This window comes from Lathamus discolor, chromosome 5, assembly GCF_037157495.1.
Source record: "Lathamus discolor isolate bLatDis1 chromosome 5, bLatDis1.hap1, whole genome shotgun sequence".
Taxonomy (NCBI): domain Eukaryota; kingdom Metazoa; phylum Chordata; class Aves; order Psittaciformes; family Psittacidae; genus Lathamus; species Lathamus discolor.
The window spans coordinates 35,358,836-35,377,377 of record NC_088888.1 but is presented as its reverse complement, the minus strand read 5'-3'; the positions used below and the strand labels follow the sequence as shown (position 1 = coordinate 35,377,377).

Here is an 18,542-nt window from a genome sequence, read left to right as displayed (position 1 = left end):
TAGACACAGATGTTAGCATTCATTATGCTAATATTTGAGCTGCCTGATGCGCAAAAATCACAGGTATAATCCTTTGGTGGATATTTTTCTTTTCTTTCTTGAAAAGAAACATGATAAATGTGTTACTGACATCCTTAAATGCTGTGAGCTCAGCTTAACCTTCCAGAATGCAGAGGCTTATCCAAAGTTTATCTGAAAAACCCATGTTTTAAAAGTGGTCATGAAGTCTCATCAGGAATTAATTTCAGGGAGATTTCAGGATTTCATTATTTCCTGTTTTTTTTTTTTTTTTTGACTGCACGAGAAACAGTAAGATACATTAAACTTATCGAAAGGATTTTAAAAAGGAGGAAAAATATGATTGACATTTAGTAGGTGGGAGTGTGATACTCTGGGAAATGAAAAAGAAAAATCTGCCTTGTATCACACAGGAGTCAGTAGCAGAATCGGTGACTACTCTTACTTTGCTTCCCCTTGTAAGAAAAATGGGCTTTCTGCAGAGATTTCAGGCCTTCTTTTTCCAGATGCATATCTCTTTCAGAATCAGGTGTACAGAGGCTGCAAAGTTTTTAAATATGGATGTTTTTCAAAATTGCCTAAATATTTCTGAATATCTTCAAGAGCTTAGTTAGAACAACAGACAGGGGATGTCACTGCTTTATGTGAACCTGTGCATTCACAGCACAGAATTTGCATATTTGGTCCTTTCCTGTTTTTCATAGACACCCTGTACTAGTACTGAAGTACTGCTGTTATGTTTTCACATATTTCCACTAATGTTATTTCCCTGGATATGTATTGCAGGGCTCTGACTGGTTGCCATGAAAGGATTTCCCCACCCCCACCCTACTTCAAATCATCACTAAGTGCTCATGCTCAAAACTCTCTTGCAGGTCCATACCAGAGTTTTGAATGGGACTCTTGAGAACATTGGGTAACAAGACCTTAATCTATTACCTGAACAATGTCAATCATTGGTGTCCTCACAGCATAAATAAAAGAAAGCCACCTCTCTACATGACTGAGCATTTGCATTGGTTTAAAAGACTCATCAAAAAACTGTCCTGAAGACTTGGCTTTCTTGTGCAGTATTCTGAGAACTTGCACTGGAACCAAAATCCAGGGAAAACAAATATTTGTAAGGCCAAGAAAATTTAATAGTTGGGCTATTATATATTACAGTTATATATGTATCATCTCATACATATTGTTCAAGGCCAGGTTGGATGAAGCCTTGGGTGGGATGGTTTAGTGTGAGGTGTCCCTGCCCATGGCAGGGGGGTTGGAACTAGATGATCTTGAGGTCCTTTCCAACCCTAACTATGCTATGATTCTATGATTCTATATATAATACAGTTATAATATGACTTGAGTTCACACCTCAAAATTGGCATTTTGGCATGCTGGGAATTCTTACTTGCTTAATCCAACTCAGATTCCCTTTCCTAGGAGCAGTTCCTACTTTTAGCAAAGATCTCTTATGCTAAGAGTTTTTCATTTTATTTGGTTAGTGATGATTCACTGGTTCCTGAAATTCTCCAGCAGGAAGGCAATCCTCACTCACAGCAACAAATCAGACTCGGATGGGACTCACGGCAGAAGCAGTTACAGAGAAGGATCATGTATTTGTTCAAACACATCAGCCAAGACACAATTCAGAGAAGCAGGACCAGTTCCTGCTTCTCAGTTGCAATGCTATAAATAAGACCTGGGATAGTCTGCCAGATAAAGACTTCATTGGGAATGATTTCTTGTCAGAGTGAGCTGGAAATCTGCTGTTTACAACCTTAGAAGATAGTGATTTGTAACCAAGCAACAGATTTGCTGGTTTGCTTGAAACAAACTGGTTTAGAGCAAGGCAGGAGGATTATTTAACTGAGGGCTTTGGGGAATGGAATATTTTCTTTAAAGAAACATTTTAACTATAAAAAAGGTAAAGAGAGTTTTTTATATAAAACCTTTTTACAGTTTATTTCCTATCATTAATTTCTTAATATATATATATAAATGAGGATCTGACTAAATGAATCGGGACGTTAAATGATAAAGTTCCGTCCATGTGAACAAATAAATAATTATTTACAATCTTTGGCAAAACAAATGAAATTTCATTGATCTCACTCTCTCACACATACTTGCAAGGAAAAAAATGAAAAGGAAATTTAAAAAAACATCATAAATAATTTACATAGAATAGGAAAATTATGATACAGTCCAAATATTAACATCTTCCTCCCCACATTGATGTCTGTCTCTGACAAAACAAAAAACCCTACACAGCCATTACAATCACTACATTTAATGAAGTCACCCTCCCTTCTGCTTGGGACATAGGTACACAATTTAAAACACCAAAAGAAAGAAACTGAAAAGTTTAAAAACCTTTAGAAAGGGGCAAAAAACCCCAAACAAAAGCAAACAAAAAACAGGGAAAAAAAAAGTTTGAAACAAATCCCAACACCCCCCCCCAAAAAAAAAAAAAAAAAAGATTTGATAATATGAACACTATAAAATGTGCAATAAAGCCAGTAACTGTGGATTCCATTCTAATGAATATAGCAACAAGATCTATTTAAAGGGAGAAAATTTAGCTCACTTTGCCCTACAAGGTGGCAGAGGTACTGTATTATTCCATTAGTTAACCCATCTATGAAAAAAATTACACCAGCGTGTGTTCTTTTTGTGAACAAAGCTCATACGACTTAAACAAAACAAAACAAACAAAGTTAAGCATGTTTATACTATTGTATATCTGAGTAACTGTTGTATCTGTTTAGAATAAACACTGGTATCCCTTCAGCATTATTTGAGAAGTTCTATATACAGCAGACATAGGAATCAATACAAAATATTAAAATTAGGGTAACTGGATATATATATTAAGGTTCCATTTATAAATTCCTTATTATTATTCAACTTTAAAGTATACATGAACGTAACTCATGAAACTATGCTTAACTGTATACCATGCTTTGACAAAATCTACATATTGATATGCTTTTACAAACAGCTTTAAAATATTATTTGTGTATGTATTACCAATGCATTATATGACATGCTTTAAAATAAATTATCAGAGAAGATAGCTCTGTGTGATAATCTTAATAAATACTAACAAAATATTTATAAGTGGAACCTTAGATTCATACATTATCAAATTAAGTAATAGTGGCCTTGCCACCTTTCAAAAACCCACATTACGATTCAGGATCTCAAAGTGCTTTTTGCAGCAGAGGTGGGGAAAGTGGTTCAGGTTCATTTTGCTCCACATGGTCACTGCATATTCTTTATTACAAGGGAATGCAAAATATGATGGAAACAGAACAATTGGAAATAAATTCTTGAAAGTCAGACAATAGTGATGGCTTTGCATGTTTACATGATTCATTCTTCCCTTTCACATGGGAGTTTCTAGATTGTGTTTGGCCTGAATTAAGCTTCTACTAGGCTTCAAGTTGCAAATCGGACATTTCTACCAACTGTAATTTTAATAGGTGTATTAAAAGCATCTTTATCAGCTAAAGAACATCTTTTTGGATCAAGAAGTGTTCGCAATTGATATTTACTTTATTACCCAAAGGCATTTTGACTATTATTATAGATACCGTTGGTGTAGCCCTCCATCACTTTGCTAAAGTTAGACCCAGAAGCCTCGTATTATTGAAGTCCAGTCCTGATCAGAACAAGGAAGTGTCAATCATACACCTAAAAAGTTATTCAAACACATTTTTCCTCACTTAAAGACAATGACTGATAATCATCACCCCCCTCTTTTTCTCCATATATATAAATACATTAAGTAATTACATTTTTATATGTAAACGTCATTCCTTGAAAAAAGACAAATAAAACCCCATGTTTTCACTCTACAGAAGTGTTCTAATGTATCAATCTGCTATTGCTTCAGTGGTGGGTCAGATGCTCACATTTAGGTTTCATTAATCCTGGCTGTGAGAAGGCACTTGGTGAAGGGATGGCGGAGGCACTCCTGGCAGCAGGGAGGTACCTGGTGAGTGGAGCACGAGGACAGAGGACAGGAGGTACACAAAAATAGAAACTGGGAGTACCAGGATGTACTGAGGTGTCTAGGTTGCATAGCATTTACAGTACTTTGCTGGTAATGCAGCAACCATTGCTCAAGCATCTGAAAGAAATCAGAAAAAAGGTATTAATTGTGATTGTTTTATTTGGTTAGGTAGTCAAACACAAGAACAGAGCTCCATCATGATACAATAAAGATCCACACAATGTTTCCTGTTCTGCATTTCCTACAAATATGAGGGCACTTATATAAAAATAGTTATCTGCCTGTGTAGCAAGACATACACATATGTGTATGTGCACCCACATATCTAAATGTATATAAAAATCATGTAGAAGAAACCCTGGGAAAGCATTTTTGTATTTAAAAACATTTCAGAAAAGCCATTATAGACAGACATGCTCATTAAAAAATATCTGCTTTCCCCTTCATGTCTCTTGAATGAGAGATGATCCAGAAGTAGCTCTGCCCGCAGGATACACTGAAATAGCCTACAAAGGAAAGTGAATGTATACAGAGAATTCTAAGAACGTATCTTGCTTAGATATTTCAATCTCATTTTTTCCAGGTGGGTAGTATTAAAACATCTGGTTTTTGTTATTTAAATTGAGATTACTATATGGGCAAAGGGCATTCATGGTATTTCAATAAATCAAGGTTTACTCCATGTTATGATATTTCATATTGCTTTCAGTAACTAGAGGATGCTTTTAGCTTCCATATGTCACTCTGCTCCACAGGTTATCAAAGTCTTCAGCATTTGGTCGATGAGAAAATGAACATGAGCCGGCTTCAGTGTGCACTCACAGCCCAGAAAGCCAACCATATCCTGGGCTGCATCAAAAGAAGCATGACCAACAGGTCGAAGGAGGTGATCCTGCCCCTCTACTCTGCTCTCGTTAGACCTCACCTGGAGTATTGTGTGCAGTTCTGGTGTCCTCAACATAAAAAGGACATGGAACTGCTGGAACAAGTCCAGAGGAGGGCCACGAGGATGATCAGGGGACTGGAGCACCTCCCGTATGAAGACAGGCTGAGGAAGTTGGGGCTGTTCAGCCTGGAGAAGAGAAGGCTGCGTGGAGACCTCCTAGCAGCCTTCCAGTACCTGAAGGGGGCCTATAGGGATGCTGGGGAGGGATTCTTTGTCAGGGACTGTAGTGACAGGACAAGGGGTAACAGGTTAAAACTTAAACAGGGGAAGTTTAAATTGGATATAAGGAGGAAATTCTTTCCTGTTAGGGTGGTGAGACACTGGAATGGGTTGCCCAGGGAGGCTGTGAGTGCTCTGTCCCTGGCAGTTTTCAAGGCCAGGTTGGATGAAGCCTTGTGTGGGACGGTTTAGTGTGAGGTGTCCCCGTCCATGGCAGGGGGGTTGGAACTAGATGATCTTGAGGTCCTTTCCAACCCTAACTATTCTATGATTCTATGATTCTATTTTCCAGACATTTTCTGTAACTAACCTCTGCATTCATATTTGAGGTCAGAGAAATAGACCATCTCTTGAGAGAAGACAAAAAGACCTAATCGTCCACCAGCAAATGTTGTATCATAGATTGGTCCAGAATCCACCATGACTTGTTTCCCTTCATACACTAAAACTCTGTAAAGAACAACATAATTTAAATTAGACAAGAAAGATAACACAGTGTTCAGTACTGCTGACAGTTCCCAAGAACTAAAACAGAATTAATTTTAACAAGGCACAAGAATACCCAACTGCATTGTAAGGATCACTTCTCATCTCTATCTCACGCCCACCTGGCTGGCAGCCACAACACATTAATCAGAAGCAGTGGAGCTGTTCCATAAGTAATTTTATGCACACCATCTGCAAAAGATTTCCCAATTCTTTATTTAGAAGTCATGTCTCCTGGAATGAACTATGCCATGTGCTAGCATTCATTGATAAGCCCTTGTCCCTGTGAACTCAGAGGTTAGCACAAGACCTTGCCACATCACTTAGCAAAGTCATCTTTACAGCTGTCTGAATGGCTGATTTATTTATCTTTAGGTGCAAGGGCCAACATCTAAAATTGTAAGAACCATCCCTTGAGTAAAACAAAACATTAATTGGAGACATGTTGAATCTCAGTTTCAGACATTTTAAGAGCTTAATGATAGCTGGAAGGCTTTGGACACAAATGACTAGACTAATAATAAATTGGAAAAGAAAGAGAACATGTGTGTGGGGGGGGGGGGGGTGGTGGTGCCTGTAGAGGTTTTGGTGGGTTGGTTTGGATTTTTTGTTGTTTTAGGGGGCAGAGTTGACTGTTTCTTGCAGTGTTTTGGGCATCTACTCTGAAGCCAAAAGGCCAAGACATTTCTTCATCTTCCTTCTCTATCAGATAGACTGCAGTTCCTTGGGCTTGGTTTCTCCACTTCTCATAGGAGACCTTGAGATTGTCAAGGTTCTTAGGCTCTCAGTCTCCTAAAATAGCTTTAAGGTCAAATAAGAAATTACTCCATAGTCTGTTAGTTAGAGGAGTCTCTAGAGGAAGGGATCATGGTCTTGCTTCAATTAATACATTAGTTATACAAAGCAGAAATACATGGCTTCATGTGAAGACTAAAACACTTGAGCAACTTCCTATAAATCAAGGGTTAGGGAGATTTCTGCTTACGATGGAATTCATGTACAGCACTTGCTATATCTTAAAGTGTCTTATTTTCTGAAAAGTGCCCAAAGAGAAGTATGAAACTGTGTCCCGAAATCTGTATTTAATGGACTGTAAAAAGAACAGCAAAAAGAATGACAGATTTTCATGTTCAAGTAACCCTATTTAATGTAATTCTCGAAATTTCAAAACCCCAAAACATATGGAAAGAGTTTCATAAATCTTTCATCCTACCAAAAAAACCCCAAAACAAACCAAGAACATGTAGCTCAAAACATGTTAGTAAGAAATTGCTATTTTTGTACAAACAAAATGGTTTCATGACTATATTAGTGAAATCACTGATTTTATTATCTATAAAACCACCCTAAAAAATTAGGGAATTTAATGCCCTGGATCATAGACTTTGTCATGCTAGAATAACCTAATGGGTTACCAGTTGAAACATGCTTTGTCTGACACTAAGCATATTCTGCAAATGAGGATACAGATAGCAGCAACATGAATGAAAAACTCAACTTTCCTTTTGACCTGTATCAGTCAATGCTTTGCACTGCAATACTTTCATACATAAAGAAATTATTTTCTTTCCAAGAAACAGGTAACTTTTAGCAACTTAGTATATCCAAATTTGTCTACCCTTTCTCTCTTACAGCCAAATGAATAACTGCTATAAGCACAAACAAGACCTTAAGAGGTAAGTTCATACTCTGCCACATGGAAAACATCCTTTACAGGTCCTGTAGTTAGTAGAAGATAAAATTGGCAGGGACAGTTAATGCTCATTCTTTGGAATATTAGATAAGCAGCTGGGCTCTAAGGAAAGTCATATGCCATAGCACCTTGTTGTGTGCACTACAGATGTGTGCATGGCTACTTCTGCAGCATTTCATATAAACCACTATTGGAGAGACAGGATGCTGAAGTAGACAGGCCATTGGCCTATTTCCCTGTGGCAATTCTGATGGTTCTGATTAATTTCATTCATTCAAATTCCAGAGGCTGGGGAGGAATCTCGTGTTCTAATCTTGCTTTGAGTTTTGCTCTGGAATTTTTGGCTCCTTTACAGAAAAGCTTTTTTTTTTTATTTTTTCCCAGAAATTTCTTGTTTTCTTTAATTCAATAATATTTAGCTGATGTAAACACTGAACCATCCAGACTAAACTGAAAACATCTGAAAAGAAAAATAACTTTTTCTAAGGATAAGAAAATGTCCCCAAAATACTGTAACAAACTGTCACACAAGTATTATCAGAACTGACAAACTGATAACATAGCTCTTATATCGAGAGAGACAAAAGTTTTGGTACTAGAAAATAGAGGTGCAGAAACATTTCTTACTTTATTAATCCTGTTTTAGGTCTATGAATCAAATGCCACCGGTAAGCAGTATAATCTTTCCAGCCAATGTTTTTGGGATCATGCCACAATGTACGCACCTACAGTAGGAATACAAATGGCTTATTAGAACAGTAATACAGTGCTCCAGTAATTGTACATCCACTATAGAAATTGTACTTGCAGCCAAAGCTCATTTGCTGCAGAGCATGAAACTGAAAATAGTGTTTAATATTCAATGGTATGATCCCCAAACCTCTCTTATAGGGGGAGAGTAATGAAAATTTACATCTTAAATTACTGATCAGTTACTTATCTGTAGTTTCACACCTGAAGTCACTGAAGACCATTACTGCATCAAACCTGACTTCCCTTAGGAAGTCCTGCCCTTGTTTGCACATACACACCCATGCTGACAGAGTCAGTATTAAATTTCCTATCTGTATGAGTGACTCCACCAAAGAAGAGGAATTGCAGCTTGCACAGATGTTACTGCCTGTGGTCTGCTCCTTGAAATTGCTTCCACTCAGTCAGGGTCCTCTTCCTGCAAGGAGCCCTGAAGTTCTAAATTCCTATCTATACACAAAGCTCCACTAATTTCCAAAAGGCATTAGTTTCTTCCATGGCTGGGCCCTATTTGGAAGAGCAGCAGTTTTTCTCACTGTTTTCATTTATTTTCTCTTTGGCTGTCACTGGCTACTAAACTCTAAACCACGTATAATCGAAACAAGCTGGAACGCCAAAGAAGCAAGTGCCAATACAGAGTTCACAAAGGATTTGTGGATAACTAAGACCTCTCACTCCTTTCTTTGGACCACATCATATCTTCCCTTTCATAATTTTTTCCATTTGTAGCTTTTTATACGTGTAATGTTTTCTTTGAAACACAATGCAAATATTATTGACACTAGTAATGTGGGAATTGAAGAAAAGCTGATAAATGTCTGCAAAAATTGAGGTGGGAAAAGAAATTCTTTGAGAAACCTCCCTTCTTTTCAAAATATTAGTCATGCACTGTTGGCCTGAAGTTTTAAATCTCTCACCTGTCCAGGTGTGTTTCCTGTGTGCCAGAGGGCATTTCTCAAGTGTTCACCAGCACCAGTTGTTGAATTTACTACTTTGAGTGACACACCAGAATAGCCATAAGCCCTGGTGGGTTTGTCCTCCCAGTAGGTCTGAGTGACCTGCTTCCACATCAGAACATAAAACCGACTGCTGGACTGGTAGCCAAACACAAAGCCAGCATAATCATCATCACGATCTGTGTTAACATAGAATGTCCCACTGAAGTCAACAGAGCTGAACTCATCATAGCCTGGGAGAGGACAAAAGCGACAAACCATTGAGTTACCATGCTGAGCCCAGCCACCCACACCAAAGAGTCCCAGCTCTATTCTGAGTTTTGCTAGAAGTCATAATCTATCTTTTTGAGTTTTCTTACCTGTAGGAGAGGAAGTAATTACACTTTCCTACCTATTACATGGAGGCTTCTGGAGGGAAATAAGTTGTTTATAAGGGGCATTGAAGACAGCAGGCACTATACTTATATCAAGTTCTTCAACTGGGTATTTTATGTGTGTTACAGTCAGTAATCAGATAAATAGTCAAACACAAATAGCATTGACCTGGTTTTCATTTGGCATATACATTGTTCCCATGTATCCATCTAAAGCTTGCAGCACCAAAAAGGTGTGTTTATCTACCTTTTTACTTTTTCCTTTCCTTATCACCAGATCACTGGTTCATTTTCTGAAGACAACACCTGACTTCAGATACTCACCTACAGCTATTCCAGGATCAGAGTTGGCAGTCTGTACCAGTTCCTTGCCTTGGTGGCGAATAACCCAGTTGGGATCAATCTGAGCTGTTCCCTTGGGATCCAGTGGGACCATCTGGAACTTTCTGAAATCAGTCTCACTTATAGCATTGTTTTCAGGGCAAACATCATAAATATCCGGGACATTGTCATTGTCAAAGTCATCTTTGCAAATATCACCTCTGCCATCACCTGTAAGCAATGTGAATAAACAAATGCAATCATTAACAATTTACCTAGCCTTCCTAGGAGCTCTCCCAATGATGGAAGAGATTTATGATAAACATAAGTATGTTATTCTCTTGTTTCTCAAAAAACACTCCAAATTACTCCAAAGAAAACTTCATTCTCTAAGAGTCAGTTTGAAATGTTGCTGGTAATGACTGGAAGAAATCATCAACTTAGATTAGGGCCAAAATCGTCAATAAACTGTCCTGTCAGTGATTTATGACAATGATCAATTTGGCCCCAGACTATATGCTGCTTTGGAATCAGGGTGGGAAAAGTTGGAAGTTTACTATGTCTATGTAATTCACTAATTCTTGTATTACATTTTCAGTTTGATTTGTCCCAGATGTGGATACAATGACACATTAATATGTGCAGTGTAAATGAATTCAAACAATAGCATTAAGAACTTAATCTTCCTTCACATTACTAAATCTGTACATACTATTGAAGATATTAAATATTTTCACTTTTATTTCTGTCTCAAGATTTGTTCCACCTAAGGTGCTTCAGACTCCAGAAGTGTCACCCAGATGTCGAAAGTGGAGACAGTATTGCAGTAAAATACTGCAATATTTTGTACTATTTTGAAAGACACTCTTAGTCTTTCACTTGTGGGTAGAGAAACTTGTCTTAAAGGAAATGTGGTGCTTCAGAAAAATGTAAGAAAAAATAAAGAAGCACTGTATCCAATAGGACTAGCCTTGGAGAAATGGAAATACTAAGTTTTGTTACATTAATTGCATAAGTTTTTAGAGAACATAAAAATACATCCATAGAGCTCAGCTACAGTTGTGCTTCTGCTCAGTACTTTTATTATACTCAGTATTTTTAAAAAAGACAAAATTATTTCCTTTCTTAATTCACCCATAATATTGGAGAAATGCCTTGCCTTGAATAGTAGGTGTTGAAAGAAGGCATCTGAAAACAAAAAATCTCATTGCCAATGCCACTATTATTCAGTGGCATATAACAGTACAAACACTTGAAAATATAGCAGAAAGTCTTGGCTAGACAAGTACAGAAACAAATTTGCAAATGGCTCCAACTTTTATAACAGAAACCACTGGATATTACACTGGGTACTAACATAAAACCAGAACTGCCAGCTAATTTGTTTCTATCCTCATGCAGCTGTGCAGCTGCTTTTAAGGTATTTGTGACTGCTCTAAAACCATTGGAATTAACACAATAGGAAATAGCAATGATCCAGCTCATTCAATACTGACCTGCTACTAGATGCTTCACAGACAAATGGAAAGCTACATAATTAAGCCTAACCAGCACAGCATTGTCCAAGTATAAAGCTTTCACAGAGAAAGCAGAATGAGCTTTAGGAAACAGCCAAAAAAAAAAAAAAGATAGGAAAAAGATGAAGCATCTCGTATCTCAAAGACACTCTGCAGTTCAGATACATGGTAAAATGGTCCCATTTTCCACTCTGGCAATCAGCCATGGAGAACTTCAAATCCTGACCAGCTGTGTGCTCCTGCACCTGTTTGTCTTAGCACTTATTGGAGAAAAGAGAATGAATTTCCAATTTTATTCTCTTTGCCAATATGAAAGAGGTAATTCTTGAGTCACAGGAGAATCTAATTATTCACTGAAAAGCCCTGCTGATGTTCATTTGGTACTGAGCTGCTGCTGACAACATTGACTCCATGTCAAGGAAAGTTAGAAAGTGTTTGTTTACCCAGCCATGTCCAACAGCTCTCTCCAGGGCCTCATCTTCATATGCTATAGCTCACATCTTCAGAGCGTGGGAGCATCTTTTGGCTTTATTTATTGCTTTTCCAAGACTTCTGTTGGACCTACCGCTAATGACAGTGATGAGCTGGCTAAGCTGTTTGTATTTATGCTTTTTGTGATCTTTATTCCATACTTAAATGTGGCCTCCCTCGCAAGACCCAGATGACAGATGACTACAACAAATTATCCCAGTTTGGGGGCACCTTTATTCTGGAATACTTCTGAAATTAAGGGTGATTCCAGAGACTGGCAAGTACAAATATATTCCAAATATATAATTGTACTGAATGGTTAAGTAATTTAAAACCTATTACTGACTAGAAACTTCTTACTGCCAGAGGGAAGTCAGTGCTCAGAATTTTATCTTTCTAAAGGTACCTAAAACCATATTGTGTAGGTACTAAATTCTTCTTCCAATCTCACCATGGAATGACTCCAGCAAGTTGTATAATTCGGAACAGAAATTGCTCACCTGTATTTACTACAAGGGCTATTACTTGTAGACATATTACAGTGATTTTCAATAGATCAGAATTGTTTTCTAAATGACATTTACGATTATGAAACTATCACTATTTCATTACTGAAATACTGCCAAGCACAGAGAAAGGCTGTTTGAGAGTAACCAACAACATTTTACCACAGAATTGGAGAAAAGAACAATTGTGTATCCATTTTTTAAACTGTGATATGACTGTTTTAAAAACAGACATGTACATCATCAAGACATATTTAAGGCTACTTATAAAGCAAATTTGAGAAAAGCTGCTCACAGAAACTATATTTTTTTTTTACCAAAATAGTTAAAAACTAAAAAGAAGTTTAGACCTAAATAAACTGGTGAAATAGTCTCGGTTTCAAAATAAAGCAGACCACTAAACCGTATTCTTTTCTTATTCTGATTTTCAGAATATAATGTTTGGAAAGAAAAACAGCTAATTTTTCAGTTTTTAAAACGTCTATTTGAAATATTTTCCCAGATTTTTATTATTTCAATTCAAAGTGAAAATCATAAATATACAAAAAAAAAAAAGGGGTTTTTTTTTCTTTTTATATTTGTTAAAGATGTTCTTCTGTTCTACTGCTCTGACCCTGGACCAAACTGGACAGTTCAGTTCTTCTGAAGTCGATGGTGTCTCAAACGTCAAAAGCAGCATGGCTTGATCTGAAGACTCTCTCTTTATCATATATTAACAATCCAAGATCATCAGATACTAAGAACTAAATTAAATACATATGCTATTGTTCTTACCATCAGAATCCTCCTGCTCAGGGTTGTATCTAAGACGACAATTGTCCCTGTCATCTGGGACACCATCATTATCATCATCAGGATCACAGGCATCTCCTTTACCATCTTTATCATGGTCAGCCTGGTTTGCATTGGGGATGTAAGGGCAATTATCCTGGTTGTTCTGGTGGCCATCTTCATCTATGTCCTCATTGTTGTCACACTGGTCACCAACAAGGTCATTATCTGCATCAGTCTACCCAAAAAAAATTTGAAGAGTAAATTTATTAGAGTTACTAAACATAAAAGTACAGATAGGCTGGTAGTTAACTTCTCACCACTTTGCTTCAAGGACATCTCTGAGGAAACGTGATATTATGATGGTAACCATGCTTCAAACAGAAACATTTTCAAACTAGTATGGCCACTTATCCTGCCATCAGTGCACAAGATCTGGTACCAGAGACATTTCCAGGGCAAGTCTGGCCACAATCATCTTCATTGTTCTCATTCTAGAGATCACAGGGGAGTGTCAGTCTGGGCAGCACATTTTCTTATTGCTTCTGTATGCTTGACATTACTTATCTGCACATAGACCAGCAAACTCAGGCACATCAAATACAGCCCTGAGGCTGTAATCACTTGCCATAGGGCAATAAAGAAGTTCACCAAAGGCTTAAAGATGAATTGAAAGACATCATCACTCTACTTCCATTTCATCTACTACTGCTACTGCTGAACCCAGAACAATCTGCTACAAAGAGATCTGACAACCTGAGATGTGAATATTAGCAATACAGGTTCTCTTCTTTAGCTCTACAGTAAACAGGGACTGATAACAATTCCCATGTTCTTTTCTCTACCCTTGTTCTGTATTACCATTAAGGAAATTATCTCTAACATTTACCTGGTCTGGATTATGCATCAAAGGACAATTATCACACTGATCACCAACTCCATCACCATCTGTATCACTCTGGTCTGTGTTATAGACGTAAGGACAATTATCTCGTTCATTAAAAATGTCTATGAAGAAAAAAAAAAAAAGTAAAAACCATTGAAAAAATCAGAATGATATAGCATCCAGCACAGCCAGCCACACACACAGCTGTAGGAGTCACTAGTAAAGAAGAAAGGCTCTTAAGGGGTTCACAAGTTTTCTGACTACTGCAACATATTGGCATATCTCTCTGGAAAGGATAAAAGAACCCTTTCTTATATTATATGCCCCCTGGAAGTTTGCATAATTTTTCAGCCAATAGCATATGATCACACTTTTCTTCAAATTCAGATCTATCTTAAGTACTACTAAGAACCCGAAAATCGCAGGGATGAGAGGACTTCAAAATGTTCAGAAGTTCAAGTCAAATAAGCATCCAGAAGTTTAAAGACTTACTGAAGGAAATCCAAAACTGGATTTCTTCAGCTTCTAGTACTTCCTTATTCTCAGAAATTTTTGAGAGACATTTAAGTGCTTTTCCCCCTCCTTAAATCTGACCAAATCTGAGTCATATAGGCATGCACTGGTAGATGAAATAAGCACCTTTAATATTATTTTAAGGCACACAAAAATGTGTATTTGGATTACTCTGGTCTTTCCTTTACACTTATAGCAAAGCAGATTGATTTCATACAGGCATTGTCTTAAATGCCTGGATGTTCTGATGTTATTTTACCTCCCTAAAAAGGAAAAAAAGAAGTCAATAAAAATGTTATACTAGACACTGATTACTTTGGAACACAGACAAATTAAATATTTTTTTCTTAGGGTTACACTGATAAAAGACTTGCTGTGAATTATTCTTCAATAATATACATTGTAGTTACCTAGGGAATTTCTGGACAACTATGCTACACAGAACAGATGAAATTCAGGTCTTCTCTTCTGCCTTTTTGAGCTGCTATACCCAATTTTATTCTGTGTATAAAAGCAGGTAGCCCATCTTACTGGACATAAAGCAAAGTATACTCATGGAACATCATATAATACGCAAAACTGAAAGCGTACCATCTCCATCAATATCCACAGCACATGAGTCACCCTCCCCATTATTGTCTGTGTCAATCTGAGCAGGGTTGTGCACATAGGGGCAATTATCACAGCGGTCACCAACTTCATCCTTGTCATAATCAAACTGACGAGGGTTGAACAGAAGAGGGCAATTGTCCTAAGTAAGAAGAAATAGAAGATTTCAGAATAGAAATCACAACTCATGCCAGCATACTATGAAGTGGTAATTCTTCCTTTCAAGCTTGGACAGAGGCCAAAAAAAAAACCTAACCAAAAATCTAACTATTAATCTGCATTTTTTTTAATTGACAAGCTGTACTTTCACTGAAAATCTTGGTGGTAATGGGGTGCCATCTGGACAGCCTGACTCACTGGCTGGTTTTGTACATGACATGTGAATGTGTTCATATATCACTAGGATAGCAACAGGCATTTTAAATTGGATCTGTATTCATATTTCAACAGAAGTGTATTACTTGTACGTGCATTATTTTATTAAAAAAAAAAAAACAAACAAAACAAAACCAGAACATGTTGCAAAAATCAGGCCAATTTCAGCTGCATTTTATATTTTCTGATAACAAAAAAAAATTACTCTGAGGGTTTTTTTTGGAACAAACTAACAATAATATTCTCACTTTATAAACCACATATTTTGATTTTTCAGTTCAAAAAAGGATCAACTTTTTTGTGGGTTCTGTTATACTGCATATGATAATAAGATGTAAAAAGTTTCAAAAAAGCAAAGTTAATTTTAAATACTATCATTGACTCCGAATATTATTTCTCTGAGACCATGCCTTTTAGGGGAATTTTGAAAATTTCATTTTAGTTTATTCCCTAATTTGGAAGTTTGCCAGAACAAGAACTCTTATGTTTCACACATCCTCAAATTACACATGGGCTTTTGCACAGGCACAAGGAAGTACTTGGTGTGGAACTCAAAGAACAATAAAACCAAACCTAATTAGTGGGAGTGAGGGCTACATCAGCATCATGGAATCTGAACGGAGGTCATATGGAAAAAAAAATGTAAATTCATTTTTTTCTGCTAAAGCAAAAATGATTTACTGGGAAATAGCTTTTTAGCACATTTTAAACTCCTCAGAAATAAATTTTATACTCGAGGACAAGATGTAGTGGCAATTAAAAAAATATATTGTTCATAAAACAATTGTTCTGGCTACAATTTTTTAAATCTATGCACTAAATCACATTCTTTTATCAAATGATTCTTTTGTTTTTTAACTCTTCCAAATAGAAACATCCCATGAACAGAGGCCTAACCCAGCTTTGACCATCTGAAGCTCTAGGGCATCTAAGCTCCCTCTGAAGGAAACAAAGAGGAGCAGTGAACTCCTAAAACCAATTCACTCATTCTCAACATGTTCAGAACAGTCAAGGTGAATCCCACTCTGGAGAAGCCTCTGTCCTTTTGCTGGACGCGCAGGGAGAACAGGTTTAGACTGATTGTCTACCTTTTGGACTCTACAGGAAAACTAATTTCAGTTTTGCTGGCAGATGTAGAGGAGTAAAGTATGAATCAGGCTAGGTACTTTCCCCCTGTCATTTCCCATTGATGCTGGCTGTGTTTATAGTTGTTATTATTAACCATCATCCCTTGTTTCCAACATACCTCAAATGTAGTATTTACCAGCTTTTCAAATACAATGGACCTATCATTCTCCCATTGCAAAATACAAAAGCCAAAGCTACTTTCCATTGATCTGTTTTTATGCATACAACTGAACCCAGAACTGATATGGAGAACACAATTCACACCCAGGTTCCCCAGGCTGCTCTGCTCTTCACAGTGCTACTCTCCTTTGACTGAACACAGCTTTACCGTGCACCAGATATCATCCAGGGAAGGCAGTGCAGAATAACTCAGCTGAAGTTCTGAACAATAAAGCTCTCCTCTATTGTAATGGTTTTTGTTAAAGCCAGATGTTTAGGTCAAGTGTACTGAAGCCACAGAAACATATCTTACTTTGTCATCTTCAACACCATCATTGTCATCATCCTCATCACAGGCATCTCCTTTACCATCTTTATCAAAGTCTTCTTGGCCAGAGTTAGGCAGAAGGGGGCAGTTATCCTGGCCAAAAGAAATAATCAGTGCATTATGTTTATATTATGTCAGAATGACTTGCCTGGGCAAAAAAAGTAGATATGTTACACCAGAGACTATAAAACAAGATCAATCACAAATACTTTTTAAAGTGCCTATTTGTTTGTTGCCAAAGATAGTAGTTCATTTGCTGCTTTCATATTGAAATGCATCTGCAAATCATTCTATTTCCCAGCTCTCCTTCTGTCAAAGTAATGTTTCCAGTAAATTTAAGATGAAACCATCTAGCAGAGAACAAGCACACCACATGCACACACATGAACTCTTACATCAACTTTTTATAGACAACTTATGAAGTATGTTTGAAGATTACAAATAAAATGACCAGGTTTGGCTGCCAGAAAAATAAAGACACAAGCCAGGAGATGATCTTCAGAAATAGTTGCTCATATGGAAAGTTACTGGAACAAAGTAGTACGCAGCAATGAAGGGGCACACTGTTAGAAAGGGTTTTGGAAAAAGTGCCTTTATACTGTTCAGCAGAAGAGTACCTTGGCAATCTCATGCTCCCATAGCATTGAAAACAAAAGGCAAATGTACCTCCATTTTGTATCACAGCTTTTTAAAGAACAATTATTTTAAATGAGCAAGTCTTACTTTACACTGAAAAAAATAAGAAGTGAAATAGCTCGTCAAACTTTTAAGACGTATTCCTTTTAAAAATACTAGAATCAGCTAAAAATGGATTGTAATTCTACCATTGGCCAAGAATACATCTGTTATTCTCACTCCTCACATTCTGTATCTACTGTATCAAAACTGAATCTGCCAATTGCATGCAGAAATACCTTTTTCGTAACACCCTAAGAAAATGAATAATATAGTAAGATTCCTAGCCATGTTTTCAATCTCAGTTCTTCTAAAAATGTAAGTAATTCAAGCAGAAGAGAACTAGAAAATTTGTGATAAATATCAAAGCCTCAATGCAACTGCAATTTTTTTTTTTTTATGGCACTTTTATACCAAAAACCTGTGAACAGACTGACTGTCCAACTCAACACTGGTTACCAGTGATACAAAAAAACCTTACTTTGAAATAATGAAAGAAATTAGTTGAAGCTTGCCCAATCACTTTGTATATTTGTATCTATGTTTATCTTTCTGCATTCCCTATAGATTTGAGTCCAGTTTAATGTAAATCAAATTGTAAGGTACAGACATCACAGGTAGCAAGCTCCTATAAACTTTACAAAAGGAGGTAACAGGACAGAGAAGAGAGATCCCACCAGTGCACTCTAGAAGTTTGTTATTAGATACTAGAAAGAACTTAGACATCGCAGCTTCCACCTGTGAACTCAACCTTGAGGCACAAACCTACTGGAAAGTAGGCTTCTTTAGTTCACCTATAGACAAAGTTGTATGTTGGTATGACAAATATTAA

At 37.0% G+C, this 18,542-nt stretch overlaps 1 protein-coding gene across 3 annotated transcripts in view; it reads right to left on the bottom strand.

The window, feature by feature from the left end:
- Positions 1-1,943: 1,943 nt before the first annotated feature.
- Positions 1,944-18,542, bottom strand: part of THBS2 (thrombospondin 2) — a 34,119-nt gene continuing 17,520 nt past the window's right edge. For 2 of the 3 annotated variants that reach the window (XM_065680374.1, XM_065680372.1), the window contains exons 14-22: positions 17,021-17,128; positions 15,028-15,187; positions 13,927-14,045; positions 13,041-13,275; positions 9,776-10,003; positions 9,039-9,310; positions 7,999-8,096; positions 5,503-5,642; positions 1,944-4,144 (exon numbers count right to left, since the gene is read on the bottom strand). In XM_065680374.1, the coding sequence (XP_065536446.1) occupies positions 4,137-4,144; positions 5,503-5,642; positions 7,999-8,096; positions 9,039-9,310; positions 9,776-10,003; positions 13,041-13,275; positions 13,927-14,045; positions 15,028-15,187; positions 17,021-17,128 (1,368 nt within the window). In that variant the 3' untranslated portion in view covers positions 1,944-4,136. Of the gene's footprint in view, positions 4,145-5,502; positions 5,643-7,994; positions 8,097-9,038; positions 9,311-9,775; positions 10,004-13,040; positions 13,276-13,926; positions 14,046-15,027; positions 15,188-17,020; positions 17,129-18,542 lie in introns of those variants that run through there. The other variant, XM_065680375.1, reaches the window with a different exon arrangement.